At 30.8% G+C, this 18,744-nt stretch overlaps 1 protein-coding gene across 1 annotated transcript in view; it reads left to right on the top strand.

Moving 5' to 3' along the window:
* LOC110992806 overlaps positions 1–18,066 on the top strand; it is a 34,236-nt gene extending 16,170 nt beyond the window's left edge. The window contains exons 24-46 of the mRNA XM_045631516.1: positions 460–555; positions 1,546–1,634; positions 2,531–2,654; positions 3,169–3,363; positions 3,764–3,823; positions 4,281–4,512; positions 4,969–5,022; positions 5,556–5,707; positions 7,681–7,800; positions 8,834–9,049; positions 9,482–9,556; positions 10,476–10,668; positions 10,859–10,936; positions 11,584–11,714; positions 12,559–12,711; positions 13,296–13,429; positions 13,812–13,929; positions 14,228–14,352; positions 14,894–15,159; positions 15,557–15,621; positions 16,121–16,280; positions 17,070–17,266; positions 17,858–18,066. Coding sequence (XP_045487472.1) covers positions 460–555; positions 1,546–1,634; positions 2,531–2,654; positions 3,169–3,363; positions 3,764–3,823; positions 4,281–4,512; positions 4,969–5,022; positions 5,556–5,707; positions 7,681–7,800; positions 8,834–9,049; positions 9,482–9,556; positions 10,476–10,668; positions 10,859–10,936; positions 11,584–11,714; positions 12,559–12,711; positions 13,296–13,429; positions 13,812–13,929; positions 14,228–14,352; positions 14,894–15,159; positions 15,557–15,621; positions 16,121–16,280; positions 17,070–17,266; positions 17,858–17,968 — 3,144 coding nt within the window. The 3' untranslated portion in view covers positions 17,969–18,066. The remainder of the gene's footprint in view (positions 1–459; positions 556–1,545; positions 1,635–2,530; positions 2,655–3,168; positions 3,364–3,763; positions 3,824–4,280; positions 4,513–4,968; positions 5,023–5,555; positions 5,708–7,680; positions 7,801–8,833; positions 9,050–9,481; positions 9,557–10,475; positions 10,669–10,858; positions 10,937–11,583; positions 11,715–12,558; positions 12,712–13,295; positions 13,430–13,811; positions 13,930–14,227; positions 14,353–14,893; positions 15,160–15,556; positions 15,622–16,120; positions 16,281–17,069; positions 17,267–17,857) is intronic.
* Positions 18,067–18,744: the final 678 nt, after the last annotated feature.

Genomic DNA, 18,744 nt, shown 5'->3' with positions numbered 1-18,744 from the left:
AAGACAAAACACATGACAACTTACGAATCTCAAACGGTTACATAACCAACACACAAAAGTGTATTTAAGTTATATGGGCATATTGGCGTAGATTATGTATACTTGAACATATTTTGTTTTGTAAGGACATTAAAAGTTCGGACCCCGTTTATAAATAAACATAGGTTTTCTCCTCCGATATAATATATCATCAGATAACTTAAAACAATATATGTATTTATTTTTTTCCTATAAACATAACATAGTTCATCAATGTCGAATTAAAAAGAAAGAAAAATAAATAAATTTTCGCATTTCTTATATTGTTCTGTACTGCATCGTTCATTTCTGAACTCAATTATCTAAAGCAATTATAGTTTCAACTATACTAAGATATTTCATGTTACCGTGAAAAACAGAGCTTCGCCAAGCTGAAATTGCACTCTCATAATTGTAGTGAAAATTAACGTTTCCATTTAGACACTTCAAGATCCCACGATCCGCAAACTGACGTCACTTTACGAGGAGGCCAAACCCCTTGTTGGTAGAATAGATGCCAAAACTAACAGAATTGCGGTGAGTAAAAAAACCCACTCATAGATTATATACTATTTCAAAAATAGAACCACTTTTACGTATAAAAGTTGTTGTATCTGTAGACATTATATACAATCTTTAGTTTTGACAACTGGTAGAACTGGAGTAGCGGTTATACGAACTTATATAATTCTATGTACTAAAAATTCTATATATAGAATAGTAATGTAACAGTAGGTACTGTCAATATTAGAAAATATTTGGTACCACTGCGACGGTTCTTTTTTCCACATATTCTATGTACCCGATTCCTCTGCTTTATTCTGCTGTTATTTGATTTGTCTATTAAATTATTTTGACGAAATCTTGAGAGAGATTGCTATGGATTAGCAGTAAAGCAAATATATAATAGTAAAAAATCTACAATTAACTGTAATAATTTTTTGTATTATAATTTTATGATATACATTGCAACTACGTGTATATTAAATACATTTTACTTCATTTAAAAGGATAATAATGAAAAAAATCGTTAGGGTTTCGAGGTGTAAACAGCTATATTTTTGGTAATTATTATAAGTCTGTTTTAATCTTAAATTTGTATTTTAAAATCCTCAACCTAACTTTAATATTATCGTATTTGACTCATAACAATTAGACCATAATGATTTATCAAAATGTATTATTATTTAAATTTATAAAATAAACTGTATTGTGTTTTTCATTACCTAACAAAAGTAAATTTATAATAATAATTTATATTTTGATACATTACAGTATGAAGATTACAGATTACAATGGTTTTTCATGAAGAATTTCTTAAATATAAAATAATATGTCCTGAATATGTACAATATACTTAAAGTGTTAGTACGATAATTATTAAAGTATAGCGATTTTAATCTTGTGACTATTTTTAAAACAAACAATAGCTTAGTAGTTGTCACATATACACGTTATTATCAATTAGCAGACCGTATTCTTTCGAACAATGACTTCTTATAAAGTTCGAGTGGCGTTCCGTTTCAGCAAGAAATAAAGGAAAGTTTCGTCATATTGAGTGGCCGAGAAGAAAAGCGTCAGTTTCTCGACGCATTTGAAAAGTTGGGAATTATGAAGTTAGTATTGATACTTATGGGAAATTGTAGGAGGGGAACGTTTATACTTTATTGGAGTATTGCGATCGTAGTTAAGAGGTTTAGCAGATTAGCCCAGCTTACGTAGATCGATCGTGAGCGGTAAAAATGTAGAATTTTATCAGAAATATATTTCCAGAAAGCGTCATGATGCCATTATGTATAGAGAATTCGATTAGAACATCAATAGAATTTTTAACTCAGCAAAATTGTAATGTAGTCTTCTGTAGCAGGTTTCAAATAAAAATTGCCTGTCATTTGCTTATAGTCTGCTAATAGGAGATAGTATAGAAGCCGAATTTTTATACAAAAACTGAAAATAATATAATCTATATATTTAATAAAACACTTTTTTTACGGATTATAGTTATGTATTATTGTATTTAAACTTATAATTATTTGGACATAATTTTAAATTTAAACCGACGTTTCGCGTGCTTTACAGCGTGCGTGGTCACGGTGACCACGCACGCTGTGATGATTGTGTGATTTTACGATGCACAAATAATTATAAGTTTAAATACAATAATACATAACTATAATCCGTAAAAAAAGTGTTTTATTAAATGTGTAAAAGTTATGTTAATAAAAGACAATACTATAATCTATATAATCTATAAAATAAAATAATATAATTTTTACAGTTTCATACATATTGCAGTTTAATTTATTTGATTGGTGATGTCACCGGCTCATTAGATTTCTAATAAAAAAATTGTGGTTTATCAGCACTAAGTTCACCGTTATAAAAAGCCCAAGGGTCCAACACATTTTTGGTAACTTGAAAGACAAACCTATCTCTGATTTGTGTCTGAGTTCTACAAACAATGCATTAGCAGGTAGTTTGACGTTTGGTAAATTTGTTTGTATGCTTTTAGATACATTCGCTATATATTTTTCCCTGGAGTCATAACGCCGCATGGTGTATTTTTGAAGATATGGTGTACACTGAGATTTTTAGCAGCAATATACTACACTCTATACATTCCTTATAGTATCGCAGTGAGTACATTATCGTAGTAGTAAATTTAATTTACTCAATTTAATGTAACCGTTTGTCTCGGTAACGGTCAACAAATCGTAAAATACGTTTATAAGCTACTGTTAAATAATAATCAAGCCTTGTTTTATTTACACGTCCTTAATTTACTAATATTGTCAGTAGTATTGTTAGTACTTATAGCTAAATGTTCGTCGTCTGTGGATATGTACCCTTTGGTAAAGCCCTCTTCCAACCCTTCCAGCGTTTTCCCTTCCCTTTCCTTTCCTTGGCTGTATCTTGGCCAAGTCTGCCATGTTGTTATAAACTACTGTAGTTCATTTAAAATTATTTATCAAATCAAATATATGCACACTCTTAACGCCAATATTGTAGTAATACAACAAGCAGTTAAATGCCGGCTAAATGATATACTCAACCCAGAGGTTATATGTGACACCTTCATCTTAGCCCTTAGGCTTATAATATGAAAGTGCAGATATTAGAAAGGCTATTCTATGATTCCATTATTTCCAGACAAAACAAAATAAGTTCGGAGGTGGCTACAACTGGATGGATATATTTTTGTATCTGGATATAATTGTAATGTCCTATGTAGCGTATTACAATGATAGATCAGTACTCGTTACACACCCTCTACTAACTGTTTCTCGATATTTGAAAAATGGATTCATTTTAGATGTCCTAAGCGTTTTTCCTTTAGAAGAATTCGTAAGACTTATTTTATTTACGTTGAATATTAAAATACCATTTATCACCCATTCTAGATTTACGTAAATATTTGTATATATACAGTGTGGACCTCAAAATTATAAAGCTAATCAATATTACATCGTTTGAATACATTCTTTCTAAAAACCTATTAATTTATAAGAATTGTTTATTTAATTACCCAACATTAAAATAGACATGTTAAAATTAAGTTCAGTGAAATTTAGTTTTGTCTGTTTCATCAGATAGAAGCCCATTGGTGATTTGTATATAAATAGCGTAAAGCAAAAAAGGATTTTATGAAAAAGTTTTATAACTCTGATGTTGCAAATATAATAAATTAAAAATGGATTTCTTCTTTTTATGAAAGTTGAAAGAAACAGTATTTCTTGAATTTCAGTTTAGAATAATCAACGACAACTCTGACCTTGATATGTTTAGATTGAACAGAATGTTGTTGGTAAGTTTTAATAAACATTTCTTTGTTCATTATTTACTGGGATGTGTTTAATGTGTGTCCGTTTTACCTTAAAATTTATGGACAAAATTTAAATTGCTTACCTTGTATATTATGATTTTAAGGCAAAATATATATCATTAATGCGCTTGATTTGGTCACTTAAAAGAGAGATTGCGATTTAGATTCTAAGTCCATCTAAGCCCCAGGCATTATCTATTAAACACTGGTAATAGAAAAAGTCTGTTTTCGATAAGAGGATCATTTATTGATTGATTGTTTCATACATTATTTAAAAACTAAATTAAATGTTTTATTTCATGATTTTTTAGGTATTACAGTACGCACCGCTTACCATATTCAAATACTTAAAAAAAATGATACATTGCCAATATTTCACGATATTCAAATATAATCGTGCTAAACTTAGTCAATAATTCTCAATAGTTCCTATTTACAGGTCACTCGAATAACAGGTACATTTTCATATTGGGAAAGTGATATAATGCGTGTGAACCAAGCTGTGATCTTACTAAAATTCTTACCGCTAGTGGTGACAATAGTTAATTTTTCGACTTCGGTCATATTCATGAGTTCATGCAGGACATATATAAAACCAAAATCGTATTTTATACGTGTTGAATGTTCGAAAGCGCTGATTTTATCCCAAGCTATGCAGAATGAAGAAAAATGTAAGCACTCTTTATGTAAAAATTAAATAGCAGATAATAGCAACCCTTAATATAAAAATAATTATAAATGGTGTATGTTTTGTCTCATTGATATTTATTATATTTTATTTTGCTGTTATTTAATAAATATACTTATATTAAGTATATAATCATGTAGTTTTTATGAAAACATAATACGTGCTTTCCACACTTAGAGCCACACTTGTCGGATTTTGTCCAATTAGTCAGTATATATAAGTCGGATTATAATATACGTTGGCCTAGAATGTTTGGGTTTATTTGATCATTTTAGGACCTTGCCTATCAAAATAAGTGACATCTATTTAGATGGGACTTACCTACATATATAAAGGAAATAGATTTATAATTTTAACAATGATCTTTTATCTCCTTAAGAAGCATGAAACAAAGCGTAAATTTTGCATTGAAGTTTTTACAGGGAAATTTATTTTGCAGATGCAATCTCAGAGTACATTCGTATTTTCTACTGGGTTTTTGAAATATTTGTTGGTACGTAAACTTAAATTATATTTATTTTTATTTATAAACATCATCTTGTGCTGTCTGGAAGAATTTATGTACGTTGTCTGCGAATTGTATGTTGAAATATCGGCTGTAGAATACGTCTCTGTCATATATTTGTATCAATATTTTCTAAAAGCATTTTATACTTTTAACGCGGTAGAGAAACTGTTTACGTTAAACGTTTGGATCTACAAATACTATCTAAATGTCGATATACACATAAAGTGCAATATTCAGAGAGCTACACCAGATTTATTTATTTAGTTAATATCAATACAAAATGTATGGAAAATAGAACATCATTTAGCACAATCTAATGCCGGAACTTTTGGAACCAGCTGCTATATATTATATTTCAGAATCGCATCTTAAAGGCTTGTAATTGTAAAACAGACTTAACTCTTATCGCCTGCTCGTTTGCCTGTTGTACCATACAAAATGATCCTAAATTAGCATGCTCTAATGCAAACCATTAATATAATATTACTATTCATACTCAAGGTATTCGTCCATTTCAGGATGTGGATGCACTCCTGTTGGGATATTGAACGCTGTTGATGTATGGCTGTCTATGGCACTACAGATAATAGGAATATTATACTTTGCTTTTATGTTTGGTTACATTGCTTCTACCAGATCTGCTGCTGTTCATGGATTGCTGGATCATAACGTAAGTTGTGACAAAAATATAGAGCAAGATATCTTGATTACATTCACGAGAAAAATATTTCTTATGTAAAGTAGTGTTAGATTTATAGTCAAAAGCCTTTCTGTAGATAAAAGCTACCGTATTCAGCTTGGAACTTAGGTTCGTGACTATAACAAACTTTAAACAATTACGTAATTCTATAATTTAATTTAAAAAAATAATAATCTGATAACTCTTTTAAGACACCTGTTAATACACTATTTGATTTTAATGCTCCACAATAGAAAATGTGGACAGTGAAAATAATCGTGTTTATTTTTTGAATAAAAAGAAGCGAAATGTTTTAGTATGCCTGGAGAAGAAATTTTACATTGAAATAAAAACATATTCCCGAGCTATTAGGACCCATTGAGGAACTGCGTTTTGATGTTATCATCCCATCGGCTGAAGGGTCCGCCTCTGTACCGATTACCTGGCGGGCCATATAGTAACTGTTTTCGTCCACCTGTGGGCGGGCTGCATGCGCCATAATAATTCAGTTTTCTTGCGTGGCTTAGAGCATCAATTGCTTTTATTACTGATATTATTTTTTTGTCTTATCTTGTGTACCATTCCATACCCGTTGACATGTATTTGTCAATGTGCCAACAACGTCATGGTGTACGGGTCGTTCCTTATATCATATTAAACACCTTTGCAAGCTTTACTTAGTGTATAATATATTATACTTATTATAGAATATATGCATAAATAATAGCACGTGAAATAATTATAGACACTTAATATAGTTACTTAAAACAATTAATCAGATTAGGTAAGTATCAAAAGTTAGTAAGTAAAAAAAATATCTCGAGTTAATAATATTCTACATAGATTTACAAAACTGTAAACTAAAAAGCCAACTCATTCGTATCATATAAAAAACACGATAGCATTGGAATGATATTTCAAGGATCAAAGCAAATTTTTTATATATGGCAAATTAGCGATGCTCACAGGGAGCCGGATATTAAAGGGTTTTCCTTCCACGTGACATTAGAGATAAAAAGAAAAAATGGATGAGACAACGTTATTTTTACAGACATCAATAACCGAGCTTTTGAATCGGTAATCATCGTGTATCAGACGACATTTTCCGCCAATTATATACTTGAGTAAATGGTTAAGAATATACAAATATTTACCAAATTGCTACAACCAGTTATTAAAACTAACAGATATTAAATGCTATTTGTCTAAAAAAATCATCAGCACCTATATAGGACATAGGTGCTGAGTTTCATCATCGGACGTCGAGGCAGAATACGAAATTCCATCGGTATCAACTCGACGTCCACTGTTCCACAACTGCGCGTTTTTCTAGACAGTTTTTGCCGCGCACCACCACTTTGTGGAACCAGCTGCCCATGGAAGTATTTTCGAACCAATTCGACTTAATGACCTTCAAGAGAAGAGCGTACCAATTCTTAAAAGGTGTCCATGGGCGGCGGTATCACTTAACATCAGGTAAGCCTCCTGCCCGTTTGCCCCTTGTTCTATACAAAAAAAACCGTTCTTGCTAAACCCCATAACATTCTAAAAAAATATTTGTAAGAATAATTCTATAACGATATATATTTAAAACCTATGTAATCGTTATTATAAGTATAGTTACAATTATTTATAAGTAACATTATAAAGAAGACAGATTTATAATATTCAACTTGCGATGAATAAATTCAAAACACGTAAAAACTGACACAGTCTGTAGTTAACAATAAATCTGAAAGCTTACAAAACATTTAAATATAACCTAATGCTTAATAAAACTTTATAACGACTGTTGTGAACTTTACATTATATTCAACATTTCTTGTACTTTGTAAAATGTTGATACAACTTTTAATATCTCAGGTAAAAAATGTTGCGAACAAAACTTTCGTCATTAAAACGTTATGCGTCCGTACAACAATAATTATAGTTACTTTTAATGAGCTCAGTTCTCGTTACTTTAGGAAAATACGAGGGATTTGGAAAACTTTTTGTATCAGGAGAATGTCGATCCAATACTCACTATGAAAACATTGAAGTATTTTGAATATGTTTGGAAAAGGACGCACGGAAGTAATCCACAGGTAAAATTTTTAATTAAATGAAAATTAAAGAGTTTTTATTAAAGTCTTTGGAACGTTTTAATGAATTTGATCTAAAAGTATTGAATTTGTATGTAAATACTGACAAATGTTGCGATTTAAAGGGCTTTGTAGTTTGTCCTGGGATTACTAATTAAAATTGATAAATGAATCGTTTATAGTAAGTAATTTTTGTTATATATATTTTTGTTCAGTAACATTTCATTAATTGATTGCTATTGAAGTATATGAAACAATTTGCTTTATTTAATGCTTAAAATACTTTTTGTTGAATTCTTTGATTTTCTATTCTAATATCGAAAGCGGTATAACGAAAATAAAGAAGCCAATTAAAGTACTAATTAATTTTATTTGGCTATAATCTTATAGTTAGCGAAAATAATCTACACAACACAGCAATACGTTTCATTTATGTTACTAATTAAGGCTAATAAGAAGAAATTATTACCACAAATAAAAAAGGTCGACCCCAATTGGCTTTTTCATATCTCCGCCCACGACAAATGATGTTCATTACGACCCATGAAACCTTGTAGATATTTGTATGTTGTATTATATTATGGAGTAATCAGCAAACATATTTCTGCACCTGTTCAATTTATTAATGCTTATGTATAATCAAGATGATCTCAAATGAAGTCTCGCCTGTGCACTAATAGATGTGTTAAATTAACATTGAATTGTTCGTTAAGAGAAAACAATGTGAAGAAATCTATATATTTTAGACCTAAGATCGACAAAATGCGTGTAGTAGTCTACTTGCCTATAATATTTGTATATAAATTAAAATGTATGTGTTATCATAAATTTTGTTTTTTGTTTTCACTTTTTGTATGTATTTTTATGCCACTGTTCATCTTATATATTAATATTTTTTATTACAATTATTTGGATTGTTCATTGATAACAAGATATGTTGCACACATTAAAGCTATGTTTTGTCATGTTTCTATTATATCTTTAGATAGCATTTCCGAGGTCATCTAAGGTTACATTAAAACATTCGTAATTGTAGGAAATCTGCCGTGGTCTGAATTCCGCACTAATGGAAGACACACTTGTCTTCATGTACGAGAGGGCACTGAGAGAAGTGCCCTTGTTTGGGAAAGTAGAACGGTCTTTTATCAGGGTCATTACACAACACCTTCACGAGATGTACTTCCTAAAGGGAGATACAGTTGTTCAATGCAAGGATATACAGACAAATATCTATATTATTTATAAAGGAAAGGTTAGTGATATTTTTAAGTGTTGATGGGATATTTTGTAGTTTATCAAAACAAAAATTCACACAATATTATTTCAATTATCAAATGAATTATTTTAAAATGTTAAAACGTTTTGCGATTATGTGTCCAGACAGATGTTTAAGTAACAAAAAATAAATCCTTTTTTGCTTCGAATTTGTTACATAAGTTTAATTTATTACAAAAAAAATGCACAGTCATCGAAGACAAATAATTATCAAATGTCAAATATAATTAAATCAATTATTTTAAATCTTATAATCTTAAATATTAATTTTTAAATTATAATTGATAATTAAAACTCAGTTTCAAATGGATTTAAAACATTCGACAACAAGCAAAATAATTCATATTTATAAAAACCATGTACACAGAATAATTAAATTAAGAAATTTAAAAAAGTATTCATATATCAGGTGGACGTTTTAAGTTCGTACAATGAAATGATCACGTGTATGGGAACTGGAGGAATGTTTGGCAATTTTACAGGAGTAAGTAAATATGAAATGTGAGCAAGCAATGTGTTGTTGTAAATTTTTATTTCAAATTATCTCCATTTTTGTGTATCTTTTGGTATTGTTCAAGCCTGTATGGCTTTATTAAAAAAAAGCAATTGTAACGGTTAATGAAAAGAATCACCAGGCTGTTTGTGTTTTAAGTTGCAATTTAATATGGGTCTAGAAAAGATATGGAATAAGTCAAATTAAAGCATAGGTTCGAATCGTAGACGACTAATCGCTCTCCGAGCGGCTTGATCCTTTGCGTTGCGTAGAGATGTGGCGTCACTCTGCATCTTCTACCGCATTTACTATGGAGAGTGTTCAGAGGAGTTGTTCAGATAATACCTGCAGCTGAGTTTCATCATTGCACGTTGAGGCAGAATACGAATTAAAGTAGATAATTCCACCCCTGTCACCTAAATGTCCGCATTTCCAGAACTGAGTGTTTTTCAAGTTTTTTTTCCACGCACCACCACTATGAGGAACCAGCCCACTGAAGTATTTTTGAACCAATTCGACTAAGGTTCCTTCAAGAAAAAAGCGTAACAAATCTTAAAAGGCCTGCAACGCCCTTGCATTAAGTGGCAATGGGCGGCGTTATCACTTAACATCACGTGAACTTCCTGCCCGTTTGCCTCCTGTTCTATAAAAAAATGCAGTAATCCGGCCATATAGGCCTACACCCTAAAGGTTATTCCGCTATTGGTATTGGCTAGTTTTTATTTCTAAAACAATCATCATAACTATCTACTCTACTAACTACCATATCTATCGTAACAGTTTTTGATTACATAAACAATTAATAGAATAGTCTTAAAACTCGTGTATTAATTAGTTTGGTTTTGTATTTATCAAGGTATTAATCTACTGTCTATTAAAGCTAATGAAACTATTTTTTTATTCTCTATAGCAACCAATGTCTAGTTCAGAGGTGGCAATATACGCTAGCCGTAGCTTGGATTTATTGGTTATACCGTCGCAAACTTTTTTTAATTTAATAAAGTACTACCCGAAGATTCAAGGGCCATTGAGGCGGGCGTTTGAAGTGTCCAAGGATTACATTTTACCTATATCAATGGAGAATGAAGATGATGAGTCATCAGGTACTTGTGAAAATCAGAAATTGCTTTATTAATTTTCAAATAATTTAAGGGAAATTTAATTTATTTACATTAGTTAGCTAGCTGATAAACCCTTCTTTGTCAGCGTAGACTAACTACACAAAATAGTATGTACTGAAATATAGAAGAATAAGTCTTTGTATAGCCTAAAAGCGGAAACAATTTTTTTCAGAAGATTCAGATTTTGAGAATCTGTCCCAGGAATCGGGATTCGACTCTCGGAGTGGTTCTAGCAGATTTGACTTTCCTGGTTTGTTAACAATTTTAACTAATTATATTGCAACACGAAATAAATTACAGTTCATTTGTTTTTAAATGTTTAGCCTGTAGTATTGATCATATAATATTGTTAAATTCGTTCTTGCAATTAGCATTATACTACAGATGGCCATTGAATATTTGCTTTTGTTTTCTTAATAAGGGATACACACATAAATAAAATTCGGTTAATCGAACATATTTAGGTTAAGAATAACTTTATTTCTCTAAGAATTGCATACATAATTCAATTAATAAGAAACAATATAAATTAAGATTAATAATTATTAGAGCGCACAGATGTAGGTACGTATATAAAATTACAAAACAAAACAGCATCAATAATGTGGGTAGACATAATAAACTCGATTGGTCAACCAAGCAAAACATAGATGTTTGGAATATTTTTTTTACTAGATGTGGAATTTATGACATAGTCTGATATAACAAGTTTATATTAATTATTACATTATTTTTATAAGACTATTTTATTTTTAGTTAATTCTTATATTTATATATTTTAGGTATATACATTTATATGATTTATATGGGTTTATAAAACAATTTAATTATTGGGTTTTGTTTGATAAGATAAATGATATATCGGAAGTTTATTGATTTATGAAAATATTTTTATAGTTTCGACATCGGTTCGTAGTTCACAATCTACAAGCAATGTGAGCCAAGCCAAGTCAGCGGCAAGCGTTCAAACATACCAGAGTTACATGGACGTCAATAACTTATTGAAACCCGGGTCGAGATTGTTTCAGGCTAGTACAACGACAATAAGTTACTTGTATATAACGAAAATTAGAAACTATATGTCGAAGCCAATTCCTTGAAAACACACATTTATTTTATTTTAAGCACAAAATCTCTAAGTTATAAAGCCATTCATTATTGTTTTTATTAACGAAGTTATTAGTAGTAACTGAAAATAGTACTATTTATTTATTTATTAAGTTTGCAACATCATACATATTACGATAATTTTATGAAATCTTCTATCTAATATGTGCGACAATATATGTAAACATAAGTTTTGCAAAAAATAGGAATAAAAAATACAATTACTAAAAATATATTACAAAAAATTAATTACTATCTATTATCTACGTCAATATATTTGGCTCCACTCGTGCGTATTGCTGCCAAATTACATATGAAAATTGAACATACATTAACATCAGAAAGCGCCAATACTTTATTTTCAATTGCTTCCTTAATAGTTTCTTACAAAATTAAGAAAAAGGTTTTGTTCTAAACAATCAATTCCTGAACTACAGTAATGTGAAGTCAAACGGTATCTACTAATTAATGGGTGTGAAAACTTGCTGTTTTTGTTAATCATAAGTCGAAAACAAATGACGATTAAAAGGCAATATAAATAATAGTTATATCATTGTGTTACTGCTTAGCAATTATTACTTTTTTTGGTATAACGCTGCAATTAAATGGAGTCGATAGGTTGAAGGCGTACTTGTGACTAGGTGTCACAAGTACGCCTTCAACCTCCAAATAAAACATTAAATTTCGTTATTATAAATAATTGTTTTCTTAATCAATAAACCATCAGAGCAACCTTTGACTAATATTACATTGAAATTATTTCAGTGTTTTGGTTACCTATCAAGTATTATGGCTACGTGTAATTACATACTAATTTTGTACGAAGTGATTACTTTGAATGATTGCACCGTGATATTTTGGCTTCAGTCGTTGTCAGATATATTTTTCTATGTGAAAATTTATTTGTCATTGAATCAGGTAATCGTTATTCAATACCTGTAGTTAATTTAAAGGTGGCGACTGACAACTGAGCATCACAAGTCGAATATTCGGCATGTCAGTACATCGAGGCGAGCAGCTCGATACGAGCGCCGAGAACGCTCCATTCGGCTATCGGTTTTTTGGCGAATCCCTTTATTGTACATTAAAAGTCAGTCATCACCACCTCTACGTCCGCCATTTTGACTGCACCTGTGGATGAGAAGCACTGGCGAATTGCGAATATTCAGTCAGTCTAAGGATACTCACATATTCATGCGAATATTCAGATCGAGCGAAAATTCGATGTCAGTCGCCACCTTAACCTTTAGTTCTTTGGTAGCTAAATTGGTGACGCATACTAAATTGACGCCCATTATAAATTCCTGCATACGATTTCCGGCGATGCAATTATTTCTCCATTACAGGCTTATTATGAGCTTATGGTTTCCCATGGACTCTTATCCTAAAAGTAGTGAATATCATATCTTTTAATCAAAAATGTCTAAATAGATCACGATTTCCTTTGCACGGAATATCACAATCATAGTCATAATTAAGTAAATTTAACTTTGTTAATCCAGGGCTATGTGAACAGGCATGGTGAGCTCGTAATGAATTCTGTTAAATGTCGAAAGCGATATTACAAACATAAATTGTGGGTTTGGAGCGATCTGATCGCTAACTTGCCGCTCGAATTGTTTGCCTTCTGCTTTCCGTAAGCTTTGCCAACTATTTCTAAAATTGTTTTAATTTAGCACATATTTCAAGACCCCTAGCGATCCAGTTAATGCGTCAACGATGTTGTCTATACTTTATTTTGTATTAAATCAAAAATAATGATTCTTTTTCTCTTGATATAAAATGTTCGAATTTTAATAATAATAAAATATGCAAAAGAGTCTTTAAAATTTTCAAATGTTTATATGGTAATATAAGAACGGAATTTTAACAATTCCAATTAAGAGTTAAAGTAATTGTTTTTTAAAAATAATTACCCAGGTTCAAAACAGTTCATTGATAATATAGCAATATTTAATTTTGGATTTTGCTGCGAAGCGAATTTTTTTCAATAAATCATTATTTATTTAAATCCCCAGCCGTCCACTGCTAGCTTTGCATTATCTACGAGTTAATAAATTGTTTCGGCTCAAATACCTAGTTGAGTTTTATCGGAAAACTTCAGCTGAACTAACAAACAATCTTACCACACTACAGGTAAATAGTTTATTTGTATTTAATTTGTGATGAAAGGAATTATGAGCATATGTTTATCGAACATAATAAGAATTTAATTTGGTTAAGTAGCGATACATCATAAAAAAATCTTGAGCAAAATATTCTCGCTCTACATGTAAAATTTTAAAATACCCATCATTTATTAGTTACCATTTATTAAATATCGTTTTATATACATATAAATTTTTATAGTTAAATTAACAATTATCAACGAATACGGATTTTAATGTTTGATTATTTTTGTCTAAGTTGGTGGTAAAAAGTATTAAAATTTCAGACTGCCATGACAATATTCATAGTTGCACTTCTTATACACACGTTCACTTGTCTATGGTTATTGACGTTAATGGCAACTTCACCTATAAGTTTGATACGAACGCTGAAAATGCATCTTCTTGATGAGTAAGATGGTTCTATTTAATTCTATTCAGTTCTTGTCCTAACACTTCTGTATCAGCATCATCAGTAGATACCAGGGTTAATAAAATAAAAAACCTTGTTTTTTGAAAAGTAGACTATGCAAAAAACGAGTATGAAAACAACATGGACGCATGAATAAACATGTTTAATTTAGCCTACAAGTCACACTTACCAGGAACATAGTTATATTTTCTTTAGTATTAAGAAACAGATACTGAAATCTCCGCCCTAGGTTTTTTTAAAACAAAAACCATATTATTCCATTTTAGATATTAAGGATTGTTTCTTAATGCTTAGAAGAATAATTGTTTCTTAAAAGAAGTACACGATTTTTTGAATAAATCGGTCATGGTCACATTAAAATTTCATGCGATAGACTAAAGAAATTGCGCGTTTACTAATGAGAATGTTATTTTAATTAATTATATTTTTCGTGAAAAGAATGTAAAATTGTAATATACAAACAATTATGAAGATAAATTGGTTTTATTTAATAACTAAGTTTTATTTGACAATTTTTCAGAGACACACCACAAAGGCGTTGGGATTATACCTCGTCGTTCTATGTAGTTGTGTCTGAGTTAACATCAACTGGTGGAGACGAATTTGTTGTAAATGGAGCTATCTCTATGATTATATTAGCGATATGTTTCATTTCCGGAAAGATACTGGCTGCTATAGTTGTGGCCACGTCCATACAAATTGCTTATTCATCGAAGTACGCCTTGAACAAATATGAAAAGGCGACTAGAGAACTCATTGATTATTTGACAAATCAAGGATTATCCAGTATGTTTAAATTCTTATAATTACAAACTGTAAATTTCGACCCAGATATTTTTACTTAATAACAATTGACTCAAACAATATTTGAGTGGAAAAAGCATTGGCGGTGATGACTAATGATTCTTATTTGTTACGCGTCATTTTTTTTGTTCACACAAGTAATTTTTTTATATTCGAAGTCAAGATGATTAATGTTGAACTAAGACGATACATATGTGTTGTCAACATAACAATAAGGTAATTTAGCACTGCTGCGACCTTAAATCTTAACGGGCTCTAGATACTTTTTCTTATATTTTTGTTGTCACAAAAAAAACTAAGGAACTTTGTATAAAGCAAAACATGCGCCCTTGAAGGAATTATACATTTATATTACATTTCAATATTATGTTTTTCATAGCTTACCAAATAAATAAATTTTGGACGTACGTTCGGCAACTTTGGGTGACGGAGCGTGGAAGACAGGTATGCGTAGATGAATAATTTTGTATGTACTTTGTATGAAGCATTTTATGGCATCGTAAATTAAGGAATGTATATACTTATTGTTTGTATTTAATCTCCGGTACTTTTTTGTGATATTTTAATTAATTTTATTTAACAAGAAACTCGTTATAATAAAACTTTCAATGGATTAAATACCTTTCTTCTATTGTTAGCATCGTTTCTACAAACGTAGAATAAGGCAAAAAAAAAAGATTTTTATCTTGTATAACCAAAGAAGTATAACTTCTAAGGCGTGTAGATAAGTACATACACATTTTTTTCTGTTATATACTCATAAATACGGATGACTAATACTAAACTATAATTATACATAGAGTGGATTCTTGTTGACACTTTATACTAATCAATGTCACCAAAAATATCATATACCCAAACAGTATCAGTACAATCACTACTATCGACATTTAAACTAAGCTAACCAGACCATTTAACTAAAACGAAAGTATATTTTTATTAGCTCCCCGTCCTAATATTGAAAACCCCATATGTGCTTCGCTGTGACCTTATGTCTGCAATGTTCGGCCATCACCTACGCAATTGCTATATTTTTGCTGACACAGGTGAACCGTTCCTACGTCAGCTTACTGTAGTATTGGATTACAAAGTTTATTTCCCAGGTAAGTAATATTTGATAGAAACGAATTCTATTTACCTAAGTCGCGTGATATTGTATTACAGATGTTAGGTTCTACCACACTTCAAAGAAGTTTTTCATCTTTTTCCCCTTTACTTTGTTTACTTTGTGTTAAGTAAAAATCGAGCCCTCTGGCATCGAGAGTGTGCATGGGCGGCGGTATCAATTAACATCAGGTGAGCCTCCTGCCCGTTTGCCCCCTGTTCTATAAAAAAAGTAATAATTGTTGTGCGTTGTATAACAAGTAATTTTTTATATATTACATAATTGAACCCTGTCGCATCTGTATATATACGTTTAAAAATAAATCAGTGGCGCTACAACCTCTTTAGGTCTTGGCCTCAGATTTCTGAATCTGTTTTGTGATCATTTTTAAATCTAATAGGCAAGTAGGTGATCAGCTTCCAATGCCTGACACACGTCGTCGACTTTTTGGGTCTAAGACAAGTCTCACGATGTTTTCCTTCACCGTTCGAGCAAGTGATAAATGTGCACACAGAAAGAAAGTCAATTGGGGCACAGCCGGGAAACGAACCTGCGACATCAGGTATGAGAGTCGCACACTTAGCCCACTAACACTGCTCCTTTACTAAAATACGTTTAGTAAACTTATATTATCGTTATGGTTTTAATTTACATAAAATAAACGATTATTTTTAAAGAAGTTATAATCTTGACGACTACAATATTCGCGCTGCTAAATCTGATCTAATCTGATAAATTGAATAGATTAAATTAAATGAATAGTTGTATAATTCTTTTCATACAACAGGTAACTACATAGTAGTAGCGGGAGACAGTGAAGCACGTATGCATTGGGTGACCAGTGGAACAGTGGCTGTACTATCCGTGAAGGCTGATCTCACGGAGACCACACACGAGATGTTATGCATAGGCGACGTATTTGGCATATTACAGGGGCTGAATAGAGGAATTACTCATTGTTTTTCATACCGCGCTGAAACTAAGGTGATTTGTCCTTGTGTTTCAATACACAGACTTTCCAATATCATTCATATACTAAGCATCAACAAAGATGTAAACTTCGTAAAAATATTAACAGACTTTAATGCGAGATTTGATTTTGATTTTGTTAGTACTATACCAGTCAGATTAAAACATGTTTTTCGTAGAACGAACTGTTGTTGCAATAATACACTAAAATATATATTATTTATTATATGTATTTGTGCATACAAAATTATAAATCTTATTCCTACAGTTCACTCCCTACTACTATTGTCTATCACAGCTGAACATAGGTTTTAGTAATTGGTTTTTTTATCATTATTCAACTCTAAACTTTAAATATAGATTGGTTCAAGTGATAATAAAATACTGATGATTTCTTCTTTATATACTTCGTATGAGATCTTGGAAACCCTTTTGGGGTTCTGTATTTTGATGTGGCCATATACATGGCGGTTTCGTCACGGTTAAAATTCAATTGTGTGCAACCGGGTTTAGAATGGCTTAATGCTCTTATTAACTTAAATGATGTCGATTTGTTTATTTTTAAAATTAAATTAGATTCCTAAATCATCAAAAAATATATTTTAGGTCGGAATACTTACATTGTGTTTGGATTCATGGATCAATATTTTACCATTTTTTCCGGACGCTCAAAGGATGATTACTGAACGATCTGAGGTTTTATTCACACAGATATAGGATACTATGCAAATAAAATAAATTGTACAATTTGGTTTCATTTATCGTAGATTTATTGTACTGATTAATTGTACATAACTTTTTAATTATTACCTATGATCACGTGGCGACTATTTCGTTGACTATTAGGCAAGTAGATGAGCAGCCATGTATGTACCAATACCATATAACCATCCGAAACCATAACTGGTTTGCCAGGAATCTACTTCTGTGTTTGGTTTGCTCTTTGCTTTGACCACTACGTTTTGGAGATGGCAAGAACATGCCGAAACTTCCTCCAGTAAAAATAAGTAGATTTGGCCTTACTTACGTAAAAAAAACTTTTATAAGAAATTTATCAAATTTTCCAGCGAGTAAAATATTGCTAAGACTGAAATGTTTCGCTACTCAAAAGTTCTTAATAAGTTCCTTTGAAACTCTTATTTTAAGAGTGATGAGCAAGCGAAATGAATTAGAAAGAAGTTGTATTGCTCTTAACAGCATTATATTACAAACGATTTTTTTTAAATTGTGACAAATAATTAAAAGAATAATAACTCGACTTCAAGTGTTTAGGTGTAGTCGCTCTCAGTTAATTAAATAATTTATTCACGTTTTAAGGCGGTAGTGTTATAGAAGATTTAATACTAGTGTAAACCAAAGACTGTACTTTTCTTTATGTGCAATTTTGGTCTGAGACGTGATGAATTTAAAAGTAAAAATTAGATGGTTCTTGAGAAACTGAATATCTATAATTTATATTATGAAATATAACAAAGATTCCTATAATTCTCGTA

This window comes from Pieris rapae, chromosome 15, assembly GCF_905147795.1.
Source record: "Pieris rapae chromosome 15, ilPieRapa1.1, whole genome shotgun sequence".
NCBI lineage: Eukaryota > Metazoa > Arthropoda > Insecta > Lepidoptera > Pieridae > Pieris > Pieris rapae.
The sequence above is the reverse complement of the archived record's forward strand: the minus strand, read 5'-3'. Positions and strand labels throughout refer to the sequence as shown.